The sequence below is a fragment of the Diceros bicornis genome, chromosome 12 (genome assembly GCF_020826845.1).
Source record: "Diceros bicornis minor isolate mBicDic1 chromosome 12, mDicBic1.mat.cur, whole genome shotgun sequence".
NCBI classification, from domain to species: domain Eukaryota; kingdom Metazoa; phylum Chordata; class Mammalia; order Perissodactyla; family Rhinocerotidae; genus Diceros; species Diceros bicornis.
The window spans coordinates 2,307,704-2,326,264 of NC_080751.1; the positions used below are offsets into that span (position 1 = coordinate 2,307,704).

Here is an 18,561-nt window from a genome sequence, read left to right on the forward strand (position 1 = left end):
TCTTAAGGGACCCCAAGCACCACTTGCATTAGTCAGACAGTACAGGTTAACAGGACCCCAGTGTACCCTCCCACTGTGGAGACTGCTGCCCTAGGGTCTCCAGTCCAGTCCAAATAACTCAATTCAGTCCTGGGTTTCAGAGGGACTAAGACAGGCAGTGTCAAATGCTTTTGCTTGTCCATGACATCATTTCTTCATCCTCATAATTTTGGGCAAGGTCGGGAGATGTTCCGCGTGGAAAGTGCAGAGGCAAGAGCCATCCCCTGCTGTCTTATAGCCAGAAACGTCAAGTGTGATCATAGGCTGAGCAGTCAGTTTGAAATCAAGGTGCTCTCAGAAGCTTGGCACTGCCTCAAGGGAAGTTTCCTTGAGGAAGAGAGGAAAGCTTCTGGGAACAGTTCTGAAAAACAAAGAACACTGATGCCCTTCTCCCTCCCCTGTGCCTCCCTAGGTGTCAGAGTTTTCTTTTTTCTCCATTGTTACAAAATCAGCAATCATAACTTTACCTTTTTAAAAAAGTATTCCCCACTCTTGCCCATAACTTTTATCTCTTGGACAATTGTACTAAAGAGAAAGAAAGCATTTTCAGAAAAATACATTTTTGTACAACATAACCAGAATGAAACATCTTGTTCAGGAATTGCTCATGTTTAGAAATTTTATTCAGGAAATCCTGAATTAAAAACTTTTTCAGGGCCAGACCCTGGGCCTAGTGGTTAACTTCACCGTGCTCCTGCATTGGCAGCCTGGGTTCAGTTCCTGAGTGCAGACCTACACCACTCTGTTAGCAGCTATGCTGTGTTGGTCGTCCACATATTAAGAAATAGAGGAAGATTGGCATGGATGTTAGCTCAGAGAAAATCTTCCTCAGCAAAAAAAAAAAGACTTTTCAAAGGAGTTTACGTAACCTCTTTTGTCCTAAAACTTGTCTTAAGTTAGCAGCCTAAAGAAAAATCTATTATTTTCTTGGACAGCTGCATTTAATAGTAAAATTGCCTTACTAAGTTGTGTGTAGCAGGAGAAAGGTGAGGGAAATAGAGTCAGGCTATCAGGCCATTGATGCAAACTGCAACTCATCCAGAAATTATTGCAACTTCCAGTTTCTTTGCATTATTCTTGGCATTGGAGGTTGTCAGGGGTTCTTTTTGTTGTTTGCTTTTTGTTGTTTGATTTTAGCCATTTTGATAGGTATGCAGTGGTACAGCATAGTTGTTTTAATTTGCAATTCCCTAATGACAAGTGATGTGGAGCATCTTTTCATATGCTTGTTTGCCACTTTTATATCTTCTTTGGTGAGGTGTCTGTTCAATTCTTTTGTCCAATATCATGTGCAGTTTTTGTTGTTGTTGTTATTAAGTTTTAATAATTTAAGTTTTAAGATATATTTGTAAATTTGACGTATAAATTTTTATGAGATGTGTGCTTCACAAATATTTATTCCAAGCCTGTGATTTGATTTTGATTCTCTTAAAAGTGTCTTTCACAGAACAGATTTTAATTTTAATAACTAAATCTTTTTCATGGATTTTGCTTTCTTTGTCGTAGCTAAGAAGACTTTGCTTAATCAAAGGTCACCTATGTTTTTCCTTTATTTTCTTCTAGGAGTTTTATACTTTTGGGGGTTACACTTAAGTCAATGATTCATTTTTAGCTAATTTTTGTGTACGTTGTAAGATCTGTGTCTTGGTTTATTTACTTATTTATTTTTGTGTAAGAGGTCCTATTGTTCTAGCACCATTTGTTGAAAGTACCACCCTTGCTCTGTTGAATTGCCTTGTGCCTTTGTCAAAGATCAATGACTATACTTCCGTGGTCTATTTCTGGCCTTTCTATTTTTTCCATTGATCTATTTTTCTGTTCCTTCACCAATACCACACTCTCTGGATGACTGCAGCCTTATAGTATGTCTTGAAATCAGTAGTGTAAGTCCTCCAACTTCATTTGTTTTCTTCAGTATTTTGTTGGCTATTCTGGCTCTTTTGACTTTCCAGAAAACTTCAGAATTTGTTAATATCTATAAAATAACTTGCTGAGATTTTAGTTGGGATTATATCGAATCTATAGATCAAGTTGGGAAGATTTGACATCTGAACAGTATAGAGTTTTCCAATCCATAGAAGTGGAATAATAGCTCTTCATTTATTTTGATCTTTGATTTCTATCATCAGAGTTTGTAGTTTCCCACATGTAGGTCCTGTACATATTTTGTTAGATTTACCTCTAGTATTTCAACTTTTTTTATATACTCTGGTAAATGGTATGGTATTTTTAATTCAAAGCATTTTTTTTATTGCTTGTATGTACAAATGTAATTGGTTTAGCTCTTTCTTCTTTACTATTATATGACCTAATGCCATAAATTTCCGTAGAAGCACTGCTTTCACTGCATGCCATAAACTTTGATGTTAGACTCTCATTTTCACATAGTATAAAATACTTTTTTAATTTCTCCTGAGACTTTACTTTGACCCATGTGTTAATTGGAAGTGCATTATTTAATCTCCAAATATATGGAGGTTTTACAGCCATCTTTCTGTCATTGATTTGTAGTTTAATAACATTGTGTTCTGAGAAAATATTTAGTATGATTTACATTCTTTCAAATTTGATAAAGTGTGTTGTATGGCCCAGAAAGTGGTCTACCTTGGTAAGACTTCCATAAGAATTTGAGAAGAGTATATATTCTGCTGCTGTTGAATATAGTAAAGTAACTGTCAATTAGATCATGTTAATTGATAGTGTTACTGCACTTTTTTAACTTTATTCCTTTTTCTATCCCCTTCCTTTCTTTATAAACATCTGTGTCTGACCTATACAATTTCACTTTTTCCCTGAAGAACTGCTTTTAATGTTTCCTTCAGGGAAGTTCTGTTGGTGATGAATTCCACCAGTTTTTGTTTGTCTGCAAAAAGTCCTTGTTTTTCCTTCCCTTTTGAAGGGTAATTTTGCTGGATATAGAATTCTAGGCTGGTGATGTTCTTCTTTTAGCACTTTAAACATTTACTCCTGTCTTTTTGTTTTCATGGTGTCTGAAAAGAAGTCCACTATAATTCTTGTCCTTGCTACTCTGTGTATAAAGTATGTTATTCTGTCTTCTTTCAAGATGTTTTCTTTGTCTGGTATTTGCAGTTTGAATAAGATGTGCCTAGCTATAAATTTTTTGGTGGTTTCATGTTTTGTCTTCTCTGATATTTCTGAATCTGTGGTTTGATGTCTATCATAAATTATGGAAAATTCTTGGCTGGGTTATTATCTCAATATTTCTTCTCCATTCTCTCTTTCTTCTCCTACTGTATTCCAGTTATGCATAGATTACACCCTTTAAAATTGTAACAGTGCTTAGACATTCTGTTCTGTTTCTTTTTTCGTTGTTTTGGGATAATTTGTTATTTTTATTTTATTTTTTATGCTTCTTTATACATTCCAAAAGTATTAAAGTAAATGTATACTACTTACCAAATGAAAAGCATATAAATATTTTTCTTATTGTGACAGAACATCCTATACAACAGCAACATTTTCTAAACAAAAATTCAACTTCTCAAAATGACTCATTCTCTGAATTCAGGTAGCAAAGGTTTTATAGTAATGTGGCATGTGATAGAAAGAGAAACTCAAGCGACTACACAGGTAAGATGGTTTTATTGAGTTCATTCAATTTCCCATTAGTAATGGAATATTTAATCACTTAGTCACAAGTTTGTATGTGTATTTTCACTAAGGGTAAGGTCATATGGGAGACATGGAGTTAACTTCATAATTATTTATTTTTATATGTTGAGAAAAAGTCTACAGAACATTTAATAGAATCTAATCTGACAGACTTAAGAGAAGTTATCAAAATCCTCTTCATAAAAAAGAATTTTAAGGGGCCGGCCCCATGGCCTAGTGATTAAGTTAGGTGTGCTCCACTTTGGCGGCCTGGGTTCAGTTCCTGAGTATGGACCTACACCACTCCTTGGCAGCCATGCTGTGGTGGTACTCGCATACAAAAAGAGGAAGATTGGCATAGATGTTAGCTCAGGGTGAATCTTCCTCATCAAAAAAAATAATTAAAAAGCTGAACTGGTATCTTCACAAATTCATGGAACCCAAATTTAGCAGCTTAGCAACTTCATACTGTGTGCTGCAGTTACTGTACCCTTCTGGTAAATAATGTTGGTAATGGAGGAGGCTATGGATACACTTGGGCTTGGAGTATACGGGAAATCTCTGTACCTTCCTCTCAATTTTTTTATAAACCTAAAACTTCTCTAAGAAGTCTTTTAAAAAAACGCACACACGAACACATCCATGATGAGGGAGGTTGGAGAAAGAATCTTCTTTTTTAAAAGAGTGACCAAGAAGAAGTCCTCTGAAGAGGTGTAGGTTACAATGTGTAACAGAATGCTTTACATATGCTATCCTTTTAAAAACCCAGGAGAAATGGCACCACTAGACCAACCATATGTGTTTCGTGGACACACACAGATCTTGGAAATCTGGTAAGGGTTTTTTTAGTTATTCAAGAAACACACATAAAATTTAAAATGTGTTAATGTTTTCTTGGGAAGCCATATGCATCACCTAGGTCGAATGATGGAAGTAAAGTTTTCTAGATTCACTTTAGATCAAGTTCTCTTAGTGTGTGGTCCTGCAGTGTGACTTATTTACGTGTTTCATTAACAAGTTCTATATCTCCTAAATAGCTATGAAGTGAATTTCATCTTCCTGTATAAGATTTCTAGGATTTGCTTTTATATATCTATATCTTGGAATTTTCAATACTGATGTTATAAATGAGAATTTGAGAATATAAATGGGAATTTAAAATTACTTTTAGTAGGTGTATTTTTGATTATGGTATTAAGATTATATATTTACATTCATGTACATAATAGATAATATTACATACTATAATAGTGTTCCATGAAAATATTTGATAATATAAGGCATGATTAAAAGTCTGTATTGTATGTGATAAAATATGCTTGTCATTCACAGACTAAGATTAGATTTTGCCCATATATCTAATAATTGAATAGAATCCTTTTCTCCTGTAGAAATGAGCCTCTTTTGATTAGAAAGCTTCTGACTTTCTAATGATATGGCCTCATATGTGTTTTAGGGCACAAATCTTTGAGTCAGCTCAAAGTCCAGATTCCCGTTATCTAAATCAGATCTAGGTGAAGATGAGGCTCCTTTGGTGTAGTTCCTGAAGCACCAATCCTCAAGTACAGTTCCTGTCAATTTATAGACATATGAAACAAACGACACAAGATACCTTCCTCGACACACTCAGAATACAATGTAAGACAGGCATGTTATAACACCATAGTCATTCCTGTTCAAAAAGAGGAGAAAAGGGTGGCACAGAGGACTGTCTGGTCCACAGCAATAATGACTTCCAGTCTGGCAGATGTTGGAAGTTGCTTGATTATGTCCTCAGAATAATTCACCATGGATTTTTGTCTCAGCTTTTGGTTCTGCCCACTGGATCACTTTTCCATTTTTATGAAAAGTAGCAAGGGTTTGCAGCTGAGTAGTACTTTCAGGCTGTTTCCTACCTGTACAAGTCTGGGCTCCAAATCCTCTCTTCATTCTGTAATGCCTCTGTCCCCCTCAGTCCAAGAAGCTCACCTCCAGCTACCAAAATCTGTATTAGTTATCAATTGATGTGTGACCAGGTATCCAAAACTAGAAGCTTAAAATAACATCTATTATGTCACAGATTCTGTAAGAATTCAGGCACAAGTCTGATAGGTGAGTCTGGCTCAAACTCCTTCATGAGTTTACAGTCAAGCTGCGGGCCAGAGCTGTAGTCTCATCAGCAGGCTGTACTTGTTGGGAGTGATCACATCAATCTCCCTTACGTGGTTAATGGCAAGCTTCATTCTCTCACCACAAGGAGGCCCCACCACATGGCAGCTGGCTTGTCCCAGGGATAGTGAGCCAAAAGACAAGAAGCAAAAGTGTCCAAGACGAAAGCCATGGGCTTTTGTAACCTAATATCTGATGTGACATATTATTGCTTCTGCCATAGTCCATTCTTTAAAGGCATGTCATATTCCACTGGGGCTCACAAATTATGTAGCCGGTCCTGTTTTCCAGTGATAAGTAACAGACATGTGCAAGACTAAAGCTTCAAAACTTCTTGTGAATGCTCTCTGTTTCATCAGTAAGGAATACTCTCCCCCATTATTCTCATTCCTTTCTAGGGGAACGAAATCAGGTAAGCAAAATTTTTCTTTTATTGAGGTAACATTGGTTTATAACATTATATAAATGTCAGGTGTACATCATTATACTTCAATTTCTGTGTCGACTACATCACGTTGACCATCCAAAGACTAACTACCATCCATCACCATAAATTTGTGCCCTAAAAATCCTACTACACATACCTAATATGTGTGTAAATATCAAAAAGAGAGCTGAGTAATCATGGAACCAAGTGTGCAGTTGGAAACTGTTACACATCCTATATTCCACCATGCATAGAGTAACTAGAATAGGATCCTAAGTATGGGACGCAAAGAGAAGCAATGGTTGGTGATGTCAGGAATGTGGCCATGGCATCTATCACTTTCAGTTTATTTGGCATCACAATGGCAATGGCAGATGATATAGCACTGAGTCCTGCAGAATAATGAAAAGTCTTGTTGCAGAAAAGCAAAGGAAAGGACAGATGGTGCTAGTTGCCAGGAGTTTGAATTTTAGTCATAGCCCTTTTGAGAGTAAGCAGAGCTGTGATGATAACACCATGTATAGGTCATGCATGAAGATTCACACTCTGCCATTAAACACTGCCTCCCTATCCCACTACCACATACCATACAATTTGCATATTTCTCCTATATGTAACCATGTCCCAACATCTCTGAGGCCATACAATGTATCCTGTTCAATTGATGAGGAAACTGACTATACCTGAAGTCAGGCCAAGGCTATGGGCTCCCAGGCTCAGCACCTCAACTTCCTGCTCCTCTGGATCACTGGTAAGAGAAATATTTCCAATTCTTCGTGACATTTAAGTCCTCTGAATATCGACAAAAACATTACATCTTCATAAGAAATTGATTTTCGTCATTCTCTCCAAACATGACCTTCTTGATTTATCTTTCTATTTTCCTCCCTAAACAGATACCAGGGCAGAAACAACACTCACACGGTCTCCAGCATTCCTGTCAGTGACTCCAGAAGACACAGTCGCCATCAGCTGCAAAGCCAGCCAAGACATTGATGATGGTATACTCTAGTATCAATAGAAACTGGGAGAAGCTCCTAAGCTTATTATCAAATATGTTTCTACTCTCACATCTGGGGTTCCACCATGGTTCAGTGGCAGCAGGTATGGAACAGATTTTGCCCTGACAATTAATAATATGAAATCTGAGGATGTTGCATATTATTTCTGTCAACAAGATGATAATAGACCTCTCACAGTAATTTACTTTGTTACAAAAGCCTCCAAATGCCCTCAATGGGATTGCCTCAGCTCCTACTGAAAATGTGCAGGATGTGGAACAAGGTGACCCACTGGTATTTTTTTTTTCCATGCACATGCATTCCCACTTCCTTTTGCTATTTGTTTCTGCATTTTCTGCTGTTTCCAATGCTGTGCCTGATACACTTGATATGGTTGAGACTACGCCAGCCTTCAATCACACTAACTGCACAAATGATCTCACTTAGAAGCAGAGATAAACTCACAAGCCATGCCCCTGTCTTTTGCCACATCTATCCTTTCTACCTCCAAGAAAAACCAAGACAATGATGGATCTGGCTTAGCTTCCAAATCACAGCAGTAAAAGCACTCTTCTCTCTCCCTCTAAGCATGCTGTACTCATCCACATACTAACTTAGACTCCCACAACCCACTTGGTTTTCACCAGCTCCTCCTCTATGAATTGAGAGGAACTGTACTTGAGGATCAGTGCTTCAGGAACTACACCAGAGGATACTGGGGAAGGCGACTGATAGATAATGAACTCCACTTACACTGGGCGCAGATCCCTAAATATGCAGTCTCTTGAGAGTCCCAGAATCTGTCCTTTCACTATTTCCCCTTTTTGCTCTTGACACAATGATGACTGGAATGTCATTCAATTATTTATTTTTAGATCTTTGTTCTTTGTTGAAACAATTCAGTTCCATAATCCCAAGGTTCCATACCCCCATATCTTTGGCAAATACTATTATCTGGTGAATTTTGTGCTTACCTGCTTTGTGCCATTGACCACATTTCACCTCAAATCACCAATACTTTTCCAAACTGTGAAAACTATGTAAAGGTCAAAGAGATTACCTTAAGTTTATGAATTCAGAATATGTGGGAGACACAGATCTACTTTCTCCCTCCAACATTGAGACGATGCTATTTCATTGAGCATTTGTTCTTTAAAGACACTTTCCTTGGATCTGATGGGAAACTAATAATAGTACCACAGTAATATTTTGACCTCATTGTTCCCAGTCTATGGCAGCTTTCATGCTATTGTTCTAATACAGGCACCACCTAGAGAAGTCTCATATATGATTATAAAACTTGTAGCTTCTAATTAAACTTCAAGGTTGGCTGAAATTATACCTGACTCTGCCACTTTTACTGAGTAATTAGCTTATCATTTAATAACCACTGAACAGGGAAAGCAGGGGCTGCAACAATATTGGCAAGGAAGGAAATAATTGAATCACAAAATTATGATTTTGATTATGGTTATTGTGGGGTGAAGACCAAGAAGGGCCATTATACCCAGTAATAATATGTATCATCATGAGTTTCTAATTGGAAGCAGATTATTTCCTAGATTCTCTGTCATCGAACAGTCTGTAACCCTGGAGTCCAGGATAGATGGATGATAATCAAAAGCTTGAGCACATGGGCAAACATGTTTGGAAGACTCAATTTCAGATATGTTTCCATTTTTTTAAGAGCAGAAATCGAAGAGCCTGAGTATGGAATCTCATTTTCTCTAATGGCTCTTTTCTACTGTAATTTCTATCCTCTTCTGGGGACATACATTGACAACAGTAGTCAACACACTATAAAGGTCACATAAATATTAATTTCTGCTCTCAAGGAGTAAGTAGAAACATTGGTGTTTGCCAGTTTTAGAGCCAACTTATGCATCTTCCTTGCCTAAAGTAATCTCTCCCCCTCTTTGTGGAATAGACATCAATAAGACGAGTAAATATTATGATTAATCTCAAAATCGTGTATAAGAAAAGTAGTCAGGCTGTGGATTATTATTCAGCTAAAAATAAAACTATTAATTTTTGCAAATCCTCATTGAATGTTCTCTGTGTAAGATTAAAACTCCAGGCCTTAGTAAAAATCCTGACCAGGAAATATTACATAATGGTCCCCTCCTCTGTGCTCCCATATACATATATTCAAACAGGTGACATAAATGTCCATTTCCACCCTAGGGGAGTACATGAGAACCTTGGGTAATGTCTTTTACATAGACTCATCTGTCCTTTGCCTACAAGCTATTTCTTCACTGAGTCACTGCCTTGCACCATATATACAACCTCCAGTGGTATCTGATGAGATGTAGCTATTGAAGTACTGGCAGAAACAAGGTTGTTTATGTGGGCAAGTGTGTGTGCCTGCTGGGCCTTCCCTGGGTCTCTCACACTGTTACCACAGCAGCATTACAAGAATAACACCAATCTATTTACCTATTTATAGATATATTATCTATCTAATCTACATCCATATATATGCATAAATACACATACAGACACATGCATAAATGTGTGTATGGGCATATATGTATTATATGCAGGATGTATATATCACATATATATGTCGTTACTAGAATTATATATATGAGATAGAAAATAAGGTAATAATAAAAGAATATGTCTTAACTCTCAACCCTCAGAAAGAAGATTCACTGTGTCAACAATCTTTGGACAAACTCCTGCTAGAACAGGGAATCAAACACATTGTTGCTGGCATATTAAATTTTAATGGATAATGCCATTGATTTCCAAAGACAGTATAAAAATGTACACTCCCACCAGCCTGGAATGAGGATTCCTGTTGTCCTATATCCTCACCAATACTTAGTATTGCAAGACAATTTAAGCCATTCTAGAACATGTGTATTAATATCACACTGTGATTATAATTTGCATTTATTTGTTATTAAGGAAGTTAAACACCTTTTCATATGTTTATAGGACATTTGACCATCCTCTCTAGTGAAATGACAGATCAATTCTGCCCACTTTTCTAATGGATTTTCCATTTTAGTTGAAGATATACATATATGTGTGTGATTTATATACATCACATCCATATCAATCCAACTAAAATATATGTATAGAGAGAAATATATATATTTATATATCTATATCTTTAACTATATATATACTGCGCTGTGACTGGCATATATTTTAAGGAGCTCTTATAATGTTTACAGCTGATTTCTCTACAGAAAGAAGGCCCAGGTGGGTCTGTATATATGTATATTTTTCTATACATATATCCAGAAAGAGATAGAGAGAGAGAAAGAGAAAGAGAGAGAGAGAGAACCAGTATATTTTCTCCCTCTCTGGCTTGTCTTTTCACGCACTCAATGGGGTGCTTAGATGAACAATTTTATTTTGTTTTGTTTTTCTCTGGTTACCTTTTTCCATCCTTTAACTTTCAACCTGTGTTTTTATATCTTTTAAGTACATATATATGGTTTTTGTTTCTATCCAGGTTTTAATATTGCCCATTTAACTGGTATATTTACTCTATTAACATTTAATGTACATTTCTGGGGTTCTCTCTGGGATTATTTTTCTCTGCCTGAAGATTATCAATTGGTATATCTTGCAGTACATGTTTAATGACAATGCATTCTCTTATTTGTCTGAAGGTGCATTTATTTTCCCTTCATTTTTTTTTTTTTTTTTTGGTGAGGAAGATTCACCCTGAGCTAATATCTATGCCAATCTTCCTCTACTTTATGTGTGGGTCGCCACCTCAACATGGCTGATGAGTGGTATAGGTCTGCACCAGGGATCCAAACCCACGAACCCTGGGTCGCCAAAGCAGAGCATGCCTAACTTAACCACTAAGTCATGGGGCCAGCCCCTTGCCTTCATTCTTAAAGGATATTTTTCCTGAGTATAGAATACTAGGCTGTCTTCTGGCCCCTATTCTTTCTGTCAGGGATGGAATTAGAATAAGGCAAGTGAAGCATTCAGATACAAAATTTAAGGGGGGATCATAAAATTCAGTAATCAAGATAAATTTTTCTGCTGTCCCTTCCAGAGACTGGTTAACCAGATGGCCCTTTGGGCAGTAGGCCTGAACCATGATAATATGAGGTGAGGGGGAGTGTGAGGAAGATGGAAGAGGTTAATGTTTTCAGGGAGCAGGGCTTAAAGGTCACTAGGGGCAGCGCCTAAATCCAGGGTCCATCAGGATGGGGGTCCCAGGACCTGCAGTCCTCAGAGTGGCAAGGAAGTCCAGCAGGGCCTTCTTTCTGTAGAGAAATCAGCTGTAAATGTTATAAGAGCTTCTTAAAATATAACCCAGTCACAGTGCAGTCAGTCAAATGAAATCGCTTCAGTTTTTCCACAAAGAGTTTTGAATATATGCAATTATTCAAATAGGTATTAGAGAACTAAAGAAGCAAAAAGAACACTGATATATTCCACATACAGTAATAGCTGGGGCCACTTCTAGTTCTGGAAAAACAAATGGAAGAGGTCGGATTAGCACTTAGAATCTTGTAGAAGAAAGTCCATGGACTGGGACAGAATAATCTCTGAAAAAAGGATGTTGCCCAGCTTCAGGAGATTTGGGGAGAGTCACCCCTGGATCTGGGATTCAGAATTCTGAGGAAAAGCCCACCCCTACCCGAGCGAGAGATGGTGTCTCTGAGTAAAGAGTGGGTACAAAGCTGGAAACTGGAACCAACTGTGTCTGAAACCCACTGCAGCTGCCAAGGGGAAGAGCTATTCCTGGGATGGTAGTGATAAGAATGGAAACAGACAGAGAAGGAACTCATTCCTCCTTGTTTCCCTCTTCATCTCCTTCTACTGCCCTCTATTGGCAGAATCTAACTAGGAGCAGCTGGCAAAGGAGAAAGGAAGTCTGCCAAGTCCTAGTCCCAGCAAATCAAAGCTGAGTGTGGAGATCAGGGGTTAGAACTGAGAGAATATACATATCACAAGCACTGTTCATGATTTTGTCTAGTCAGCATCCATATACAAACTTTACACACATCTTAGCTTCTATAAAACAAACGCCTTTATGCTTTTGCCTAACAAAATGCAATAATCTTTGGTCCAAATGAAGAGATTTTTACCCTCTCTACAAAAAAACAAAGACCCAAGGGTCAATGTCTGAGTAATAAATAGTCTGTGTATTGATTCCTGGGCAATGGTATTTACTCCTCAAATTCAGTCACAGTCCCACAGGAATATTCTGTAACCTAAAGTTAGTCATATAACAAAAGTTATATAATACAATCAAAAGAATGAGGAGAGATAAAAGAATAAATTAGCTAATAAATATAAATATACACACATCTAAAAAGCTAAGGAAAAGTACATGGCTACAACAGTGTTCAGTTCAAGACATTTTTCTTCTACCACTCATTCCACGTTCTGTTTGTTCTCAGCCAGCAACTAAACTTGAGTTCTATATGTGATTCCATGAACTCAGCCTTCATTCTAAAGGATCTGAATGTTCAGTATTTCATTCATCCTCTTCTTATTTTTGATCTCTACAGTTTTCCATTATCTTTTACTATTGTACATGGATGTACAAAAGGAATCCCGGAAAATTCCTTGGGTTCTCTCCTTTCTCCTTCCTATATAGATATATAGAGAAATATATATATTATATTTCTATAATATAATATATAAATATATATATTTCTATAGTATATATATAAATATTAGAGAAATATATATATATATAAATCACACACACATTTTACAGCAGCAACCAATTTCCCCCTGATGATCAGAATCATTACTCCTTCCAGTCAATAATCCAGTAGATTATCCCTCTTCAGTGGCCAAAATGGCAAGATGGCAGTCTCGGCTTCCAATTTAATGGAACCATTGTTGTCTCCTGGAGGAAACAGTCCTCCCTTGTGAACTACAAACTTACAACAGAGCTAAAAGTTGTGAATATGAGAAGCAAAAATTCTTCAATTTGTTTTTAGATGTAATAGCTATTGCAGCACTATTTGCTGAAAAACCCACCTTTTCTCTAAATCGTCTTTGAATCTTTGAAGACATTTGGGGCATATGTGTGGGTCTATTTCTTGTCTCTTTATTCTTTCCATGAATTGATTTATTTTTATACTAATACCAAACTTCCTTGATTATTATAGCTCAAACATAAGTCTTGAAATCAGATATTTTGAGTCCTCAAACGTTGTTCTTCCTTTTCAAAATTGTTTTTGGCTATCCCAATGCCTTTATGTTTCCATGTAAATTTCAGACTTATTTTTTCATCTTCTAAAAAAATTAAAAACCTGCTGATATCGACGTCAGCATCATGGCGGAGTGAGCTTTCCCGTGAATTCTTCCCCCACAAAATACAACAAAAGTAACAGCCACAGACAAACAACGGAATCCCAGACAGTCAAAAGCTGGAGCGGAGGGATCCACACTGCCGCACATCTGAGAGCGGAACGTGCTGGGCCCCCGGAGGAAGTGGGGAGAGGTAAGGAGAACTCCGCTCCCTCCCCATCAGATCAGCGATCCGGTCCGCGCGGCTCCCAGAGAGGGGGGAGGGGCGGCCCTCGGCGGGAAACTGCAGCTCTTCGGGCGCTCTCAACCAGTGGGAAACTCCCGCACAGAGGGCTCAGAGGAGCCACAGGGCTACCATCAACATCTGAGCAACCCAGAGAGCGGATAAAGAGGGGCAAACGAGAAGCCTCCCACGTCAGGGACCCAGAGGGCAAAAGAGAGAGCTCCCCCCTCCCCACAACCCGGAGTCTGCAGCTCGACCAGATCTAGCGGTCCGAGGCAGACCTGAATAAATTGGACTGGACCCGTGGATCGCAGTGGGGAAAAGAAACAAAACAAAACAAAACAAAACTGCGGATCGCAGCAGAAAAACTGGGGCAGAGCGCAGGGAGCTTAGACTACACAGCCCTTCACCACCACACAGTGGCGGCAGGTGGAAAGTGCAATCAGAGACTTCCAGGATGAGGAAAACCAAAACCAACACAGGAACCACAATGCAAAAATATATGAAATCACCAGACCAGAAACAAAATGACAAGCAACCAGAAATCAACCCCGAAGACACAGAAATCCATAAACTAAATGACAGAGATTTCAAAATAGCTATCATAAAAACACTCAACGAAATACGAGACAACACAGACAAACAATTCAATGAGATTAGGAGTTTCTTCACAAAAGAGATTGAAATCATAAAGAAAAACCTATCAGGGCTGATGGAGATGAAGAACACAATGGAGGAGATAAAGGAGAATCTGGAATCTTTAAAGAACAGAGCTGACAATATGGAGGAAAGAATTAGTACTTTAGAGGATAGGAATACAGATATACTCCAGATGGAAGAAGAGAGAGAACTAAGACTAAAAAGAAATGAAGAAAGACTCCGAGAAATATCGGACTCTATTAGAAAATGTAACATAAGAATTATAGGTATTCCTGAGGGAGAGGAGAGGGAAAGAGGAACAGAGAGCCTATTCAAGGAAATAATAGCTGAAAATTTCCCAAATCTGGGGAAGGAGCAGGAAATACCAGTAAGCGAAGCCAACAGGACTCCTATATATATTAACAGACAAAGGCCTTCACCACGACACCTAGTGGTAAGGCTAGCCAGGGTCAACGACAAAGAAACAATATTAAGGGCAGCTAGACAAAAACAAAAAATAACGTACAAAGGAACTCCCATCAGGCTCTCAGCGGATTTCTCAACAGAAACTTTTCAGGCTAGAAGAGACTGGAATGATATATTCAAAATACTAAAAGACAAAAACTTTCAGCCAAGAATACTCTATCCAGCAAAAATATCCTTCAAATATGATGGAGAAATAGTAACTCTCCCAGATAAACAAAAGCTAAGGGAGTTCATGGCCACGAGACCGCCACTACAAGAAATACTCAAGAAGGCCCTCAGGCCCGAAAACAAGAAGAGAAAGGGAACACAAAGCTTGGAGTAAGGAGAAAAGTAGGCAGACAAAATCAGAGAAATAGTAGATCTTTACCGGAATAGGTTAGCAACCACTTAAATACTAAACTCAAAGATCAAAGGAAGAAATTCACCAAAAATAAATTTAACCTCATCACTGTAAACACACAGCCACAACACAAGATAGAATAAGGTATAACAAGAGCAACTTAGAAGGGGAAGAGGAAAGTGACTGAATTGACTTAGTATAAGGAAATAGGAGGCTATCAGATAATGGACTATCTCATACACAAGATTTTTTGCCCAAACCTCAAGGTAACCACTAAACAAATAATCAAATTAAAACCACATATGATAAACAAAGAGAAAACTAGAAGAATCATAAGACAGAACAACCAAACTGAATTGGCAGTCCAAAACAAATGGGACAAGAAACAAAGGAAATGCAAAAGAACCAGAAAATAAGTGACAAAACAGCAACATTCAACCCTCATATTTCAATAATTACCCTAAATGTAAATGGATTGAACTCTCCAATCAAAAGATACAGAGTGGCAGGATGGATTAAAAAGCAAGACCCAACAATATGCTGCCTTCAGGAAACACATCTTAGCACTAAAGACAAGCACAGGCTCAGAGTGAAAGGAGGGAAGACAATACTCCAAGCTAATGGCAAACAAAAGAAAGCAGGTGTTGCCATACTCATATCAGACAAAGTAGACTTCAAGATAAAACAGGTTAAGAAAGACAAAGAAGGGAAATATATAATGATAAAAGGGACACTCCATCAAGAAGACATATCACTTATAAATATATATGCACCCAACATAGGAGCACCAATGTACATAAAACAACTATTAACAAACCTAAAAGGAGAAATCAACAACAACACAATAATAGTAGGGGATCTTAACACCCCACTTACAGCAATGGATAGATCATCCAGACAAAAAGTTAATAAAGAAATATTAGACTTAAATGAAAAACTGGACGAGATGGACCTAGTAGACATATACAGAGCACTCCACCCAAAAACAGCTGACTACACATTCTTCTCAAGCGCGCATGGAACATTCTCTAGGATAGACCATATGTTGGGAAACAAAGCAAGCCTCAATAAATTTAAGAGGATTGAAATCATAACAAGCATCTTTTCAGACCATAAGGCTATGAAACTGGAAATGAACCAGGAAAAAAAAACTGGGAAAGTGACAAAAATGTGGAGATTAAACAACATGCTACTGAACAACCAATGGATCATTGATGAAATTAAAGGAGAAATCAAAAACTATCTGGAAACAAACGAAAATGATAACATGCCATATCAAACCATATGGGATGCAGCAAAAGCGGTCCTGAGAGGGAAACTCATAGCGATACAAGCCCACCTTAACAAACAAGAAAAAGCCCTAATAGGCAACCTTAAATTACACCTAACAGAACTAGAAAAAGAAGAACAAACAAAACCCAAAGCCAGCAGAAGGAGAGAAATAATAAAAATCAGAGCAGAAATAAATGATATTGAGACCAAAAAAACAGTAGAAAGGATTAATGAAACAAAGAGTTGGTTCTTCGAGAAGATAAACAAAATAGACAAACCCTTAGCCAGGCTAACTAAGAAAAAAAGAGAAAAGGCTCAAGTAAATAAAATTAGAAATGAAAGAGGAGAAATTACAACGGATACCATGGAAATACAGAGGATTATAAGAGAATACTATGAGAAATTATATGCCAACAAATCGGACAATCTAGAAGAAATGGATAAATTCTTAGACTTATACAACCTCCCAAAATTGAACCAAGAAGAAATGGAGAATCTGAATAGACCAATCACAAGTAAAGAGATTGAAATAGTAATCAAAAACCTCCCAAAAAATAAAAGTCCAGGACCAGATGGCTTCTCCAGTGAATTTTACCAAACATTCAAAGAAGATTTAATACCCATCCTCCTCAAACTATTCCAAAAAATAGAGGAAGATGGAACACTTCCTGAATCATTCTACGAGGCCAACATCACCCTGATACCGAAACCAGACAAAGACAATACAAAGAAAGAAAATTACAGGCCAATATCGCTGATGAACATTGATGCAAAAATCCTCAACAAAATATTGGCAAACCGAATACAACAATATATTAAAAAGATCATACACCATGATCAAGTGGGATTTATACCAGAGACGCAGGGATGGTTCAACATCCGCAAATCAATCAACGTGATACATCACATCAACAAAACAAAGAATAAAAACCACATGATCATCTCAATAGACGCAGAGAAGGCATTTGACAAGATACAACATCCATTTATGATAAAAACTCTCAATAAATTGGGAATAGAAGGAAAGTACCTCAACATAATAAAGGCCATATATGACAAACCCACAGCTAACATCATACTCAACGGGGAAAGACTGAAAGCCATTCCTCTGAGAACAGGAACGAGGCAGGGCTGCCCACTCTCACCACTCCTGTTCAACATAGTACTGGAGGTTTTGGCCAGAGCAATTAGGCAAGAAAAAGGAATAAAAGGAATCCAAATAGGTAACGAAGAAGTGAAACTCTCACTATTTGCAGATGACATGATTGTATATATAGAAAACCCTAAAGAATCTGTTGGAAAACTGTTAGAAACAATCAACAACTACAGCAAAGTTGCAGGGTACAAAATCAATCTACAAAAATCAGTTGCATTTCTATATGCTAATAATGAACTAACAGAAAGAGAGCTCAAAAAGATAATACCATTTACAATTGCATCAAAAAGAATAAAATACCTAGGAATAAATCTTACCAAGGAGGTGAAGGACCTATACAATGAGAACTACAAGACATTATTGAGGGAAATCAACGATGACATAAAGAAATGGAAAGATATCCCATGCACGTGGATTGGAAGAATAAACATAGTTAAAATGTCTATATTACCTAAAGCAATCTACAGATTCAATGCAATCCCAATCAGAATCCCAATGACATTCTTCACAGAAATAGAAAAAAGAATACTAAAATTTATATGGGGCAACAAAAGACCCCGAATAGCTAAAGAAATCCTAAAGAAAAAGAACAAAGCAGGAGGCATCACAATTCCTGACTTCAAAACATACTACAAAGCAATAGTAATCAAAACAGCATGGTACTGGTACAAAAACAGACACACAGATCAATGGAACAGAATTGAAAGCCCAGAAATAAAACCACACATATACGGACAGCTAATTTTCGACAAAGGTGCTAAGGACATGCAATGGAGAAAGGAAAGTCTCTTCAATAAATGGTGTTGGGAAAACTGGACATCCACATGCAAAAGAATGAAAGTGGACCATGTGCTATCGCCATACACAAAAATTAACTCAAAATGGATCAAAGACCTGAAGGTGAGACCTGAAACTATAAAACTCATAGAAGAAAATATAGGCAACACACTATTTGACATTGGTTTT

General features: G+C 37.5%; 1 protein-coding gene across 1 annotated transcript in view; it reads left to right on the forward strand.

Moving 5' to 3' along the window:
- The first annotated feature begins 4,976 nt into the window (after positions 1 to 4,976).
- LOC131411739 (immunoglobulin kappa light chain-like) overlaps positions 4,977 to 18,561 on the forward strand; it is a 244,851-nt gene continuing 231,266 nt past the window's right edge. Inside the window, exons 1-2 of the mRNA XM_058550720.1 lie at positions 4,977 to 6,977; positions 7,123 to 7,229. Coding sequence (XP_058406703.1) covers positions 6,929 to 6,977; positions 7,123 to 7,229 — 156 coding nt within the window. The 5' untranslated portion in view covers positions 4,977 to 6,928. The remainder of the gene's footprint in view (positions 6,978 to 7,122; positions 7,230 to 18,561) is intronic.